This window comes from Cervus canadensis, chromosome 1, assembly GCF_019320065.1.
Source record: "Cervus canadensis isolate Bull #8, Minnesota chromosome 1, ASM1932006v1, whole genome shotgun sequence".
Lineage (NCBI taxonomy): Eukaryota > Metazoa > Chordata > Mammalia > Artiodactyla > Cervidae > Cervus > Cervus canadensis.
Genome location: NC_057386.1, coordinates 104710029 through 104722467, shown reverse-complemented (window position 1 = coordinate 104722467; position 12439 = coordinate 104710029). Strand labels below are relative to the sequence as shown.

The following is a 12439-nucleotide window of genomic DNA, read 5'->3' as shown; positions in this document are numbered from 1 at the left end:
ACAGTCCATGAGATCGAAAAACAGTCAGACATGACTTAGCGACTCAGCAGCAACAACAGAGACCCAACAATGCTGGCTTACACACCCAAAGGCTTTAACTGCTCCCATCAAAAAATCTGAGGACCAAAAAAAAAAAAAAATCTGAGAACCAAGTAAGACTTCAGAGACATTGTCTCCTGTCTGTCTGTCCTGTGCTCCCTACCTGTGACTTCCATTTCTAAGATGACTGTAGCTGTAGAACTCACACATCACTTTCCGTATTCTAAGTGGGGAGATGGGGCAGGACAAGAGCCAGAAGGATCCTCATAAAAGGTTGTCCCCCTTTTATGTGTATATCCTCACCCTCCCAGGATCCCAGCTCCTCCTCCATCACCCCGGAGGACTGGGAAACACTGATTTCACCCCCATATGCAATCAGGTGTCTTTATATTGCTCATAGATACAGAATGCATGTATGTAAATGTATAACCAGTTATGTGAAAGGATAACCTCAAAACCATGAGACTGGAGAGTGTTGGGGGAATGGGGAAGAATGTCTGTACTGTTGGGTGAGAAAAATAAAACAAAGCAAAACCTTTGTGACAAAGTGTTGGGCACAAGGGTATTGGTTGTGTTACACTCTTGGTTTTACTACTTCTAGTTCTCTCTGTTTATGATACGTCTATGATTATCTCTTTGAGTATCTTTTGTACTATTTATCTTTATTTATTTATTTGACTGAACTGGGTCTTAGTTGCAGCATGTGGGATCTAGTTCCCTGACCAGGGGTCGAACTCAGGTCCCCTGCATTGGGAGCACGGAATCTTAGCCACTGGACCATCAGGGGTACTTACCCTCTCTGAGTGTCTTTTAAGAAGCATTGGGAAAAAGGCTGCATTATTAGGAAAGGTCTGTTTTCTAAATCATTCAGAGGAAAATGGCAAGAGCCACATCTCTGATGTCCAGTATCTGAGAATCATGTGTCTCATAGGTCAGAAGGATTCAGGATGGAAGCAGGTGTGTTCACAGGCTTCCTCGCTCCCTTATCAGGGATGGAAATAGGATAGATTCTCACTTCAGTATGGTTTTCTGTACTGAACCCTTTATCAATCATGCTTCCCCGGTGATCTAAGATATTTCTCCAAAATTGTCATCTCTCCTCCCATCCTCTCCCTGTAAGATTCCCAGCCACAGATGCGCTCTGCTCCCTGTTGTTTCAGGACCCCTGGGGTACGGCTGATCAGAGAGATGGCTCAGGAGGACCTCCACGCGGTCATGAAGAATTGCTTCGCGGTGGTGAATAGCTCTGTCTCTGAAGGCATGTCAGCCGCAATTCTGGAGGTGATGATCTAACGAGTCCTGAAAGTGGAAATATGAAATTGTCGATCACCCCTTTTCTTAGTTATGGAGGTGATGCATTTGTCAATAAAGCTGTGTGCTTCTTAAAGCTAACAAGCACAGTGGCGTCTCTTTGGGAGTTCTAAAGTAGTTTTGAAGTTCTAGCTGGGATTTAAAAATACTGTTTTCTTTCTCCTTGCCATTTTTCCTTGCCAGTGACAAAATGAAATAAAACTAGGATAGCGTCGCCTCTCTGACTCACCTAGTAGCTTCAGTGGGAAGGTGACGGAGACTATGAAGGGCTGGGACAGGATGTGGATAAAGGTGTGTTTTGCAGGAAGCCTTCTTTTGTCTGGATTTCTTCTCCCTCTTTTCGGTGTGTGCAATGATCCCAGAATTTAGGGGATAAGAAAGGGATGGGCTTGTGCACATGACAGGGGGTGGGTGTGGTAACGCAGAGAAGAGTGGTTACAGATGCACAGGAGGACCGGGATGGGGGTGGACTGAATCTCTCCATCTAGTGCTCAGCTCTGAAAAATTGCTTCCTGGACCTTCCTGGTTGTCCAGTGGTTAAGACTCCACCTTCCACTGCAGGGGGCGAGGGTTTGAACCCTGGTTGGGGAACTAAGATTGCACATGCCACCGTGCTACACAGCCAAAAAGAAAAGAAAAGAAAAATTGCAAAAGTACTCTCCTTGGGCTAAATATGCACATCCCAGCCCAACCTTGCAGTCCATTGCTCGAGTTTTCTGCACTGAAATAAAAAGCTACTGCTCTTGAAATCCTGGCAGGCTCTAGTTTGACTGTATCAACTCTTGGGTGGAGGACTTAATCCAACACTGAAGCCCTCTGCAATCTCTTCTTACTGAGCATTTTCCACAGTTAGGTGTTTACCCAGGATTTCTTTATTTCTTTTTTAATTTTGGGATCTTTAAAAAATTTTTTTTGGCTGTGCAGCATGGCATGTGGGATCTTAGTTCTCTGACCAGGGATTGAAACTGTGTTCCCTGCATTGATAAAAATGGAGTCTTAACCATTGGACTGCCAGGGAAGTTCCAACCTGGATATCTTTTAAAACTTCTTTTTTTTTTTTGGCCGTGCCCTAGAACTTCAGGGATCTTAGTTCCCTGACCAGGGATTAAACCCCGGGCCCACAGTAGTGAAAGTGTGGCGTCCCAGCCGCTGGACCATCAGGGAATTCCCTTACCCGGATTTCTTAATGGCTTTGTGCCAGTGACTTGAGGTCATCATCAGTGTGCACTTAATACAGAACGGTTTTTCTTTTCTCTTATTTTGCTGTTGGTTCATGGCATGCTGAGTTCCTTTAAGAGTGATATTAGTAAAGAGGACATGCCATCCATCCCGTCATAACCAGCTTTTGGTGCTGAGAGGAGCAGCACCATTGAATTTCCAATGAATGTGTGGAATTTCCTATAGTTCTCTACACATGCCTTGCAGACAATGGATGCCGCAGAAGTCCTATGGATTAGCACTTGATAAAACCCCCTGTTCAGTTCAGTTCAGTTCAGTCGCTCAGTCGTGTCCAGCTGTTTGCGACCCCCTGGGCTGCAGCACACCAGGCCTCCCTGTCCATCACCCACTCCTGGAGTTCACTCAAACTCATGTCCGTTGAGTCGGTGATGCCATCCAACCATCTCGTCCTCTGTCATCCCCTTCTCCTCCCACCTTCAATCTTTCCCAGCATCAGGGTCTTTTCTAATGAGTCAGTTCTTCACATCACGTGGCCAAAGTATTGGAGTTTCAGCTTCAACATCAGTCCTTCCAGTGAACACCCAGAACTGATCTCCTTTAGGATGGACTGGTTGGATCTCCTTGCAGTCCAAGGGACTCTCAAGAGTCTGTCTCCTCCAACACCACAGTTCAAAAGCATCAATTCTTTAGCCTCAGCTTTCTTTACAGTCCAATTCTCACATACATACATGACTACTGGAAAAACCATAACTTTGACTAGATTGACCTGTGTTGGCAAAGTAATGTCTCTGTTTTTTAACATGCTGTCTAGGTTGGTCATAGCTTTTCTTGCAGGAAATAAGCGTCTTTTAATTTCATGGCTGCACTAACCATCTGCAGTGATTTTGGAGTCCCCCAAAATAAAGTCTCTCACTGTTTCAGTTGTTTCCCCATCTATTTGCCATGAAGTGATGGGACCAGATGCCATGATCTAGTTTTCTGAATGTTGAGGTTTAAGCCAACTTTTTCGCTCTCTTCTTTCACTTTCATCAAGAGGCTCTTTAGTTCTTTGCTTTCTGCCATAAGGGTGGTGTCATCTGCATATCTGAGGTTATTGATATTTCTCCCAGCGATCTTGATTCCAGCTTGTGCTTCATCCAGTCCAGCATTTTGCATGATGTACTCTGCATATAAGTTAAATAAGCAGGGTGGCAATATACAGCCTTGACGTATTCCTTTCCCAATTTGGAACCAGTCTGTTGTTCCATGTCCAGTTCTAACTGTTGCTTCTTGACCTGCACACAGATTTCTCAGGAGGCAGGTCAGGTGGTCTGGTATTCCCATCTCTTGAAGAATTTTCCACAGTTTGTTGTGATCCACACAGTCAAAGGCTTTGGCATAATCAATAAAGCAGAAGTAGATGTTTTTCTGGAACTCTCTCACTTTTTCGGATGATCCAATGGATGTTGGCAATTTGATCTCTGGTTCGTCTGCCTTTTCTAAATACAGCTTGAACATCTGGAAGTTCATGGTTCATATACTGTTAAAACCTGGCTTGGAGAATTTTGAGCATCACTTTTCTAGCATGTGAGATGAGTGCAATTGTGCAGTAGTTTGAGCAATCTTTGGCATTGCTTTTCTTTAGGATTGGAATGAAAACTGACCTCTTCCAGTCCTGTGGCCACTGCTGAGTTTTCCAAATTTGCTGGCATATTGAGTACAGCACTTTCACAGCTGTGTCTTTTAGGATTTGAAATAGCTCAATTGGAATTCCATCACCTCTACTAGCTTTGTTTGTGGTGATGCTTCCTAAGGCCCACTTGGCTTCGAATTCCAGTATGTCTGGTTCTAGGTGAGTGATCACACCAATGTGATTATCTGGGTCATGAAGATCCTTTTTGTATAGTTCTTCTGTGTATTCTTGCCACCTCCACTTAATATCTTCTGCTTCTGTTAGGTCCATACCATTTCTGTCCTTTATTGAGCCCTTCTTTGCATGAAATGTTCCCTTGGTATCTCTAGTTTTCTTGAAGAGATCTCTAGTCTTTCCCATTCTGCTGTTTTCCTCTACTTCTTTGCACTGATCACTGAGGAAGGCTTTCTTATCTCTGCTTGCTATTCTTTGGAACTCTGCATTCAAATGGGTGTATCTTTCCTTTTCTCCTTTGCCTTTTGCTTCTCTTCTTGTCACAGCTATTTGTAAGACCTCCTCAGACAACCATTTGGCCTTTTTGCATTTCTTTTTCTTGGGGATGGTCTTGATCACTGCCTCCTGTACAATGTCATGAACCTCCGTCGTCCATAGTTCTTCAGGCACTCTGTCAGGTCTAATCCCTTGAATCTATTCCCTTTGAATCTAATCCCTTGAATCCCTTGAATCTATTTTTACCCCCTGCAGAGAAGGAAATGTTTGGCCATTTGTCCTCCAAGTCTTTGAATCAAGTTTCACATCTCCGTTCTCATAACCCCAGTTTTTTACTTCAGGGTCTACTTACTTTGGATGCTATTATTGTATCATAAGTATCCATTTATTCCTTTGGGCACTAGTTGAATTTACTGGCCAAAGGTACAATTTGTGAATTTTGATGTTTCAGAGGTCATGGTAAATAATTAAAGCAGGAAAAAAAAATCATCTCCATAAACTTAAGAAATGACTGATGGTGTATGCCTAATATTTTCTTTGAATATGGCAGCATTTAAAAAAGCAAACAAAGAAAACCAAAAATAAAATACCATGGGCTGGGGTAGAAGTTATATACCGATGCCTGAAATTCTCGTGTATGGAAGCTTTTAGAGCACAGAGCCTGGATTTGTGACATGTTCTTCTTCAGCCAGATGTTGAATGCCTCAATATCTCAATCTGAGCTTAATGATTAGCATTAATCTCAATTGTGGTTTAAAATCAGCTCTCAACTAGAGTCACTGGAGTAGTATATTGTACTCTTCATATTAGCTTTAAAAATATACATTCTTGGAGTACCAGTCCTTAAGCCTTGCTGAATCGCTTCTTTGTATGTAAATACACATTTCCTCTCCCCCACCTTCTTAAGAAAAGGTAAAGTGGATTTCGGGAATGATTTTGTAGCCAGCACATACAGCATTTCATTGCAGATGAATTGCTGTCAGATCTCATTTACTTCAAAGGAAAGGCAGCTCTGAGTAATTCTGTCTGCTTTCAGATGCCGACACTGTGTTCCTTTAGAAAACTCCAAAATAACCTTTGGGATGAGGGTTTTGAATGAAACTGATTTTAGAGGAGCCGTGGAGGGTGGATTGCATTAGAATCAATTCAAAGACCCAAAGTGGTTAATCACAGAATAAGTGCATCTCACTTTGGAGGGAGGGGATCTTTTGACCTTTTAGAATTAGCATTGTTTTGTCATGCATGGGTGCATGCTAAGTCGCTTCAGTTATGTCCCACTCTTTGCGGCCTTGTGGACTGTAGCCCGCCATCCTCCCCTGTCAATGGGATTCTTCAGGCAAGAATTCTGGAGTGGGTTGCCATAACCTCCTCCAGGGGATCTTCCCAGTACGAGTATCAAGCCCAGTTCTCTTACGTATTCTCCTTTGGCCGGCAGGTTCTTTACCACTAGTGCCTCCTGGGAAGCCCTTGTTTTGTCGCAGAGGCATGTAAAAAATCCCATTTGATAAGACACATTTCTTTTAAACATGGACTATCACCCACCAGGCTCTTCTGCCCATGGGATTGCCCAGCCAAGAATATTGGGGAGGGTTGCATTTCCTCCTCCAGAGGATCTTCCAGACCCAGGAATAGAACCTACGTCTCCTGCATTGGCAGGCTGATTCTTTACCACTGAGCTACCTGGGAAGCCCAATATCAACACCTATATAAGACACCCTTCAAAAGCTCACTTCCTGTGTTGATACAGAACTTTGGTGGCTGTGTTTCCAAAGACTGTTCTGCAGTGTAAGACTGGGGAATCATATCTCTGAAAACCCTTATCAGCCCTGCTGAGGATGGTGCACCAGAGACAGAGCATTTAAATCTATTTTTATTTATTCATTTTTTTGGCCACAGTGCCCAGCAAGTAGAATCTTAGTTCCCCAACTGGGGATCAAACCCACACTCCCTGCAGTGGAAGGTGAAGTCTTAACAACTGGACCACCAGGGGAAGCCCCAACAAAGCTTTTTTAAAAGTTCAAATGTGAAGCTTCCACCCACTTGCTGGATGCTTGAAGAGCTCATGGTGGGCAAGAGAAATCCAGTGACTGCAAACGTGACTAAGTGTTTGGTACCTTTTGAGCTCTGATGTTTCCTGTTCTTAGTCCCCAAATGGGGCCCCAGATACCAGATTTGAGCTGATTTTCTGCTCCAAGTGTCCCTCCCCAACACTGCCCCTTTCCCGGATCATGACCTGAAGGGGTTCAGAGGGTCAGCTAGTTCACCTTCAAACACCATCTCCCCAAGACATGCCCAGGCACTGTGCTCATCAGGACCAGCATCACAGCACAGTCATATTCTGAGACTTTGCCTTTTTGAAGAGGTAACTTTACACCTAAAGAAAGTGACTTGAGAATCAACCATCCTTAATGTCACATCTTGGCTGAATGAAAATAGCATTTCCATATGCTTTTTAAATGACATTTTTTTTCTTTCTCTTTTATTGAAGTATAGTTGATGTACAATATAATATTAGTTTCAGTGTACAGCAAAGCGATCCTGTTATATGTATGCATCTATATTCTTTTTTTCCAATTCTTTTCTATTATAGGTTATTATAAGATATTGAATATACAGTTGCTTGTGCTGTACTGTAAATCCTTGCTGTTTAAGATGAACTTTGTCTCCCCAAAATGATGGTGATGAGCAATGGATTTGAGACCCCCTGTGTTAGTTGAGAGCAAAGCCCCCACCAGGGCAAGGCCACAGTTTTGCAATTCCTGGCCTGTGATCTTTTCCAAAATGCCAGATGGTGCTCACTGAAGGTCAGAGCCCAAGGCCCAAACAGTGGGCTCATAAGGTGCCTGTGACCCTAGTGTTGACATGTGGAGTTACTTTCTGCTTGTGCTGCTGAGTTTTCTTGTTCCCAAGTGCAGTGGCAATTGTTGTTGTTCAGTCGCTAAGTTGTGTCCAACTCTTTGTGACCCCATGTACTGCAGCATGCCAGGTTTCCCTGTCCTTCACTATCTCCTGGAGCTTGCTCAAACTCATGTCTTGAGTCAGTGATGCCATCCAACCATCTCATCTGTTGCCGCCCTCTTTTCCTCCTGCCCTCAATCTTTCTCAGCTTCAGGATCTTTTCCAATGAGTTGGCTCTTAGCATCAGGTAGCCAGTGTATTGGAGCTTCAGCATCAGTCCTTCCAAGGAGTATTCTGGGTTGATTTCCTTTAGGATTGACTGGTTTGATCCCCTTGCAGTCCAAGGGACTTTCAAAAGTCTTCTCCAGCACCACAGGTTCAAAAGCATCAATTCTTCAGCACTCAGCCTTCTCTATGATCCAGCTATCACATCCATACATGACCACTGGAAAAACCATAGCTTTGACTCTAATGACAGTGGAGGGTCCCAGTCTTTACCCTACAAGACAAGACTGGAAATTCATGACTTGGAGACTTTTATCATAATGAGGAGCCCCATGCTGGCTGATCCCAGCCCTTTGGGACTGGAAAGGTGGTTTAGTGGGTAATCAGGTGATAAATCTTGTTCCTCCTTACCTCTGTGTCCATGTCAAAGGGATGTGTACGGACCTGGTGGCATTTGTATGGCTGGTGCTGAAAGAATATTACCCATCAGGGAAAGTGAGAATGATGGTAATTAAAAAATGTATACTCCAGGAACTTGCCTGCTGGTCCAGTGGCAAAGTCTCCATGCTCCCAATATAGGGGCTGGGTTTCGATCCATTGTCAGGGAACTAGATTCCACATGCCAGAGATAAGAGTTCACATGCCACCATGGAGATCCTGCGTGCAGCAACTAAAACCCGGTGCAGCCAAATAAATAGGTAAATATTTTCAAAAAGTGTACTCCAGGCTGCCACTGAAGAAGTGTGAACTGAACATTGGAGAGAGAGAAGGTTTCTTTATGACATTGCAGTAAGACAGGCCATTACAGTATATTGTTTCCCAGCACTTGCAAATACAGTCAGTCATTAAGATTCAGCGTGTAGTTGGAAAATCCGGGGTTTGTGTTGGGAAACCACTTTGGGCAAAGTTTTGGGGTGATTTTTGGGTGATGCCAGAGCTCCAGTGAAACTAAGGAGTCATTCTGTCACAAATTGGCTCATCTCACCACACAGACCCTGACAGTGATCACCCACCTGTCTCCTTTGCTCTTTACATCCTTTCAGGCAATGGATTTGGAAGTCCCGGTGTTGGCGAGGAACATCCCCGGAAACTCCGCGGTGGTGAAGCATGAAGTTACAGGATTGCTGTTTTCAGACCCTCAGGTAAAGGAGAGCGATTTCCCTGTGTTCACCTGGTCTGAGTCGTTTTCATCCGCCTATGGTTCAGAGAGTCTGTAATTCGCATCTTTGTGATTAGCTCTAAGTGTTCCCTTTATACAGTAAATCCCTTACATACAAACAAGCCCAATTTCGAGAGCACATTCATAAGTCCAGTTTGTTTAAGTCCATGAATGCTGGACATTCATAAGTCCAGCAAAATTAGCTTAGGTACCAAACTAACACAATTGGCTATATAGTACTCTACTGTAATAGGGTTATAATACTTTTCATACAAATACTATATAAAAAGCAAACAATTAGGAAAACAATCTTACGGTAGAGGACCTTGAAAAATACAGTAAGACAATGGACATATATTGAGTGGACAGGTGAGAAGAATCACTGGCGAGAGGAGGGAGAGGAGACGGGAGATGGTAGAGCTGAAGGATCGTCAGCAACAGGAGACGGAGGGCAAGCCACAACTTCACTCACGCCTGGCGTTGATGGCTCAGGTTCTGGTTCCTTGCTGGACTTAATTCTATCGACCCTCTTGTTAAAACAGTCCAGTGATGTCTGGGTAGTAGCCCTTTTTTTCTCGTCATAGATGACACGGTAGCACTGGATTGCTTTCTGAACGGCTGCTGCAGCCTTCATGTACCAGTCTACGTTAGGGTCCTATGCCTCAAAACCTACCAGTGCCTCCCCAAGTAAAGGAAATCTGCACTCCTGTTCTCTATATATTGTGCGGTCAGGGACACAGAAGCACAGCCCCTGGTAGAGGAGGCAGGCACGTGACAATGTGCACCAGTGGTGCTGGTTTAGTCGCTAAGTCCTTTCTCGCTCTTGCGACCCCAGGGACTGTAGCCCACCAGCCTCCCCTGTCCTTGTGGTTTTCCAGGCAAGAATACTGGAGCGGGTTGCCACTCCCTACATGACTGGACTTGCGAATGTGAATTAACATCTTCGAAAGCTAGCAGCAACTTGAAGGTTTACATGTAGGGGACTTACTGTAATCAGTGGAAGAGTATATGGAACACAGGGTCACTTTGTCACATGGGCAGCCTCCTGGACATGTGACTCAAAGAAACCTCGGGACTTTCCAGAAACATGAGACCTGGGTTCTATTTCTGATGCTGCTGGTGTTGATTACTGTGACCTTGAGCAAGTCACTTCCCCTCTTAGATGCTTGAATTTCTAGTTTGTTTTTTTTTAAGTTTATTTTATTGAAGTATAGTTGATTTGCAATGTGTTAGTTTCTGCTGTGTAGCAGAGTGATTCAGTGATATATGTGTATATATGTGTGCATTCTCTTTCATATTCTTTTCCATCATGGTTTATCACAGGATATTTAATATAGCTCCCTGTGTTCTACAGTAGGATCTGGTTGTTTATCCATGCTATATGTAGTAGTTTGCGTCTACTAACCCCAAACTCTCAAATAGATTTCTGGTTTCTGAAGCAGGTACTCTTCAGGTATAATCCTATGCTTCTGGAATATCCCCTGGTGTTCAGAAGATCACCATTTATCTGATCCCTTGCAGTTCTTCAAAACAATGTACAGAAGAGGCAGCATAGTTGTGTTCCTACATGTATGTGTCTGATACATGTGTGTATCTGAAATTAAAATAAAGGCCAGTGCAGCTGACAGTGGGCATGGATGATGGGCACAGTGTCATCCGGGGCACACATGTGTGCCAGGACCTTCCTGGACATGCGTGAGGGGGCCCCAGTCCCAAGGTCTGAAGTTCCAAGGATGCGCCTGCCTTTAAACCTCCAGGACCGTGTGCAGGGCGAGTAGCCTTGACCTGAGTCTCCAAGCTCTGTCTGCTCCTCCGTACAAGTGGAACTAATTATAACAGCACATAGAGGTGTGTGGTGGGCTAAAGGGGCTGATATACAGGGCTGAGCCGTGGGTATGGCACGCAGCCCAGGGCTCTGGGTATGGTTATCAACAAAAGAAGAGCCCTTGATGCCCTACAGCTCATGTTGTTGTTGTTTAGTCAGTAAGTTGTGTCTGACTCTTCGTGACCCCTTGGACTGTAGTCCGCCAGGTTCCTCTGTCTATGGGTTTCTCCAGGGAAGAATCCTGGAGTGGGTTGCCATTGCCTTCTCCATTGGCTCATGTTCAGTTCAGTTCAGTTCAGTCGCTCAGTCGTTTCTGACTCTGCAACCCCATGAATCACAGCTCACCAGGCCTCCCTGTCCATCACCAACTCCCGGAGTTTACTCAAACTCATGTCCATCAAGTTGGTAATGCCATCCAGCCATCTCATCCTCTGTCATCCCCTTCTCCTCCTGCCCCCAATCCCTCCCAGCATCAGGGTCTTTTCCAATGAGTCAACTCTTCGCATGAGGTGGCCAAAGTACTAGAGTGGCTCTTGTTAGGTGGCAGTAAAAAAAAAAAAAAAAAAAAAACAAAAAACCTGAAGTCTTTAGATTTAAAAATAGGTTCTATCTAACATCATCTTTATGAAAGCATATATTATATGCAGAAATAAAGGCAGAAATAAAGGGATTTATACTTAAAAGCATGGGTCAACTGCAATATTTGAAAATTCAGTCTTTCAACTATCATACAGCAGATGTTTAATCCCAGATCGCTTTTCCTTTCCCTTGGAAGAATCACAGGTGACCTGGTTTCACTGCCCATTGACATAGAGTCACACAAACAAGATGGGACCGGCTCCCTGGGGGAGCGGCGGGGTTGTGGGTAGTCTGGCATCACCAGGTACCGCGTGGGTGCAGCTGTTCACCTGGGAAGCCACCTGAAAAAGCAGTGGTCGGGTCCAGGGCTTATCTGTTACGGTTTAACAAAAGGCACGTCTCAACTAATGCCTTTCCTTGGAATGTTGTTGTTGGTTAGTTGCTCAGTTGTGTCTGATTCTTTGCAACCCCATAGACTGTAGCCCTCCAGAATCTTCTGTCCATGGAATTCTCCAGGCCACAATACTGGAGTGGGTTGCCATTTCCTCCTCCAGCAGATTTCCAGATCAGGGATCAAACCCACATCTCCTGCGTTGCAGGTGGGTTCTTTATCACTGAGCCACCGGGAAAGCCCTTTCCTTTGAATGTTGTTGTTTGAGGAGGGCATGGCAACCCACTCCAGTATTCTTGCCTGGAAAATCCCATGGACAGAGGAGTCGGGTGGGCTACAGACCATGGGGTCAAAAAGAGTTGGACACGACTGATGCAACTTAGCACGCACGCAGTGCACGTGTTATTTTTTAGTTGCTAAGTCTTGTCTGACTCTTTTGAACCCTCTGTCCATGGGGTTCTCCAGGCAAGAATACTGGTGAGGGCTGCCATTTCCTTCTCCAGCAGATCTTCCCGACCCAGGGATCGAACCTGCGTCTCCTGCATTGCAGGCAGATACTTTACTGCTGAACCACCGGGGGAAGCTGAGCCTTCGGGGAAGCCCTTTCCTTTGAATAGTAACCCCTAAAAGCCAAAACAATACCAGGAAATGAAGAGTGTGTAGTGGTTCCCTGCTGATTCTCTAGACTAAAGCGTATTGCTTTTTACCACG

At 44.6% G+C, this 12439-nt stretch overlaps 1 protein-coding gene across 3 annotated transcripts in view; it reads left to right on the top strand.

Moving 5' to 3' along the window:
* The window catches only part of GLT1D1 (glycosyltransferase 1 domain containing 1), a 112964-nt gene that overhangs the window by 78035 nt on the left and 22490 nt on the right, over positions 1–12439 (top strand). For all 3 annotated transcript variants that reach the window (XM_043489003.1, XM_043488993.1, XM_043488983.1), the window contains 2 exons: positions 1200–1320; positions 8818–8916. In XM_043489003.1, the coding sequence (XP_043344938.1) occupies positions 1200–1320; positions 8818–8916 (220 nt within the window). The remainder of the gene's footprint in view (positions 1–1199; positions 1321–8817; positions 8917–12439) is intronic.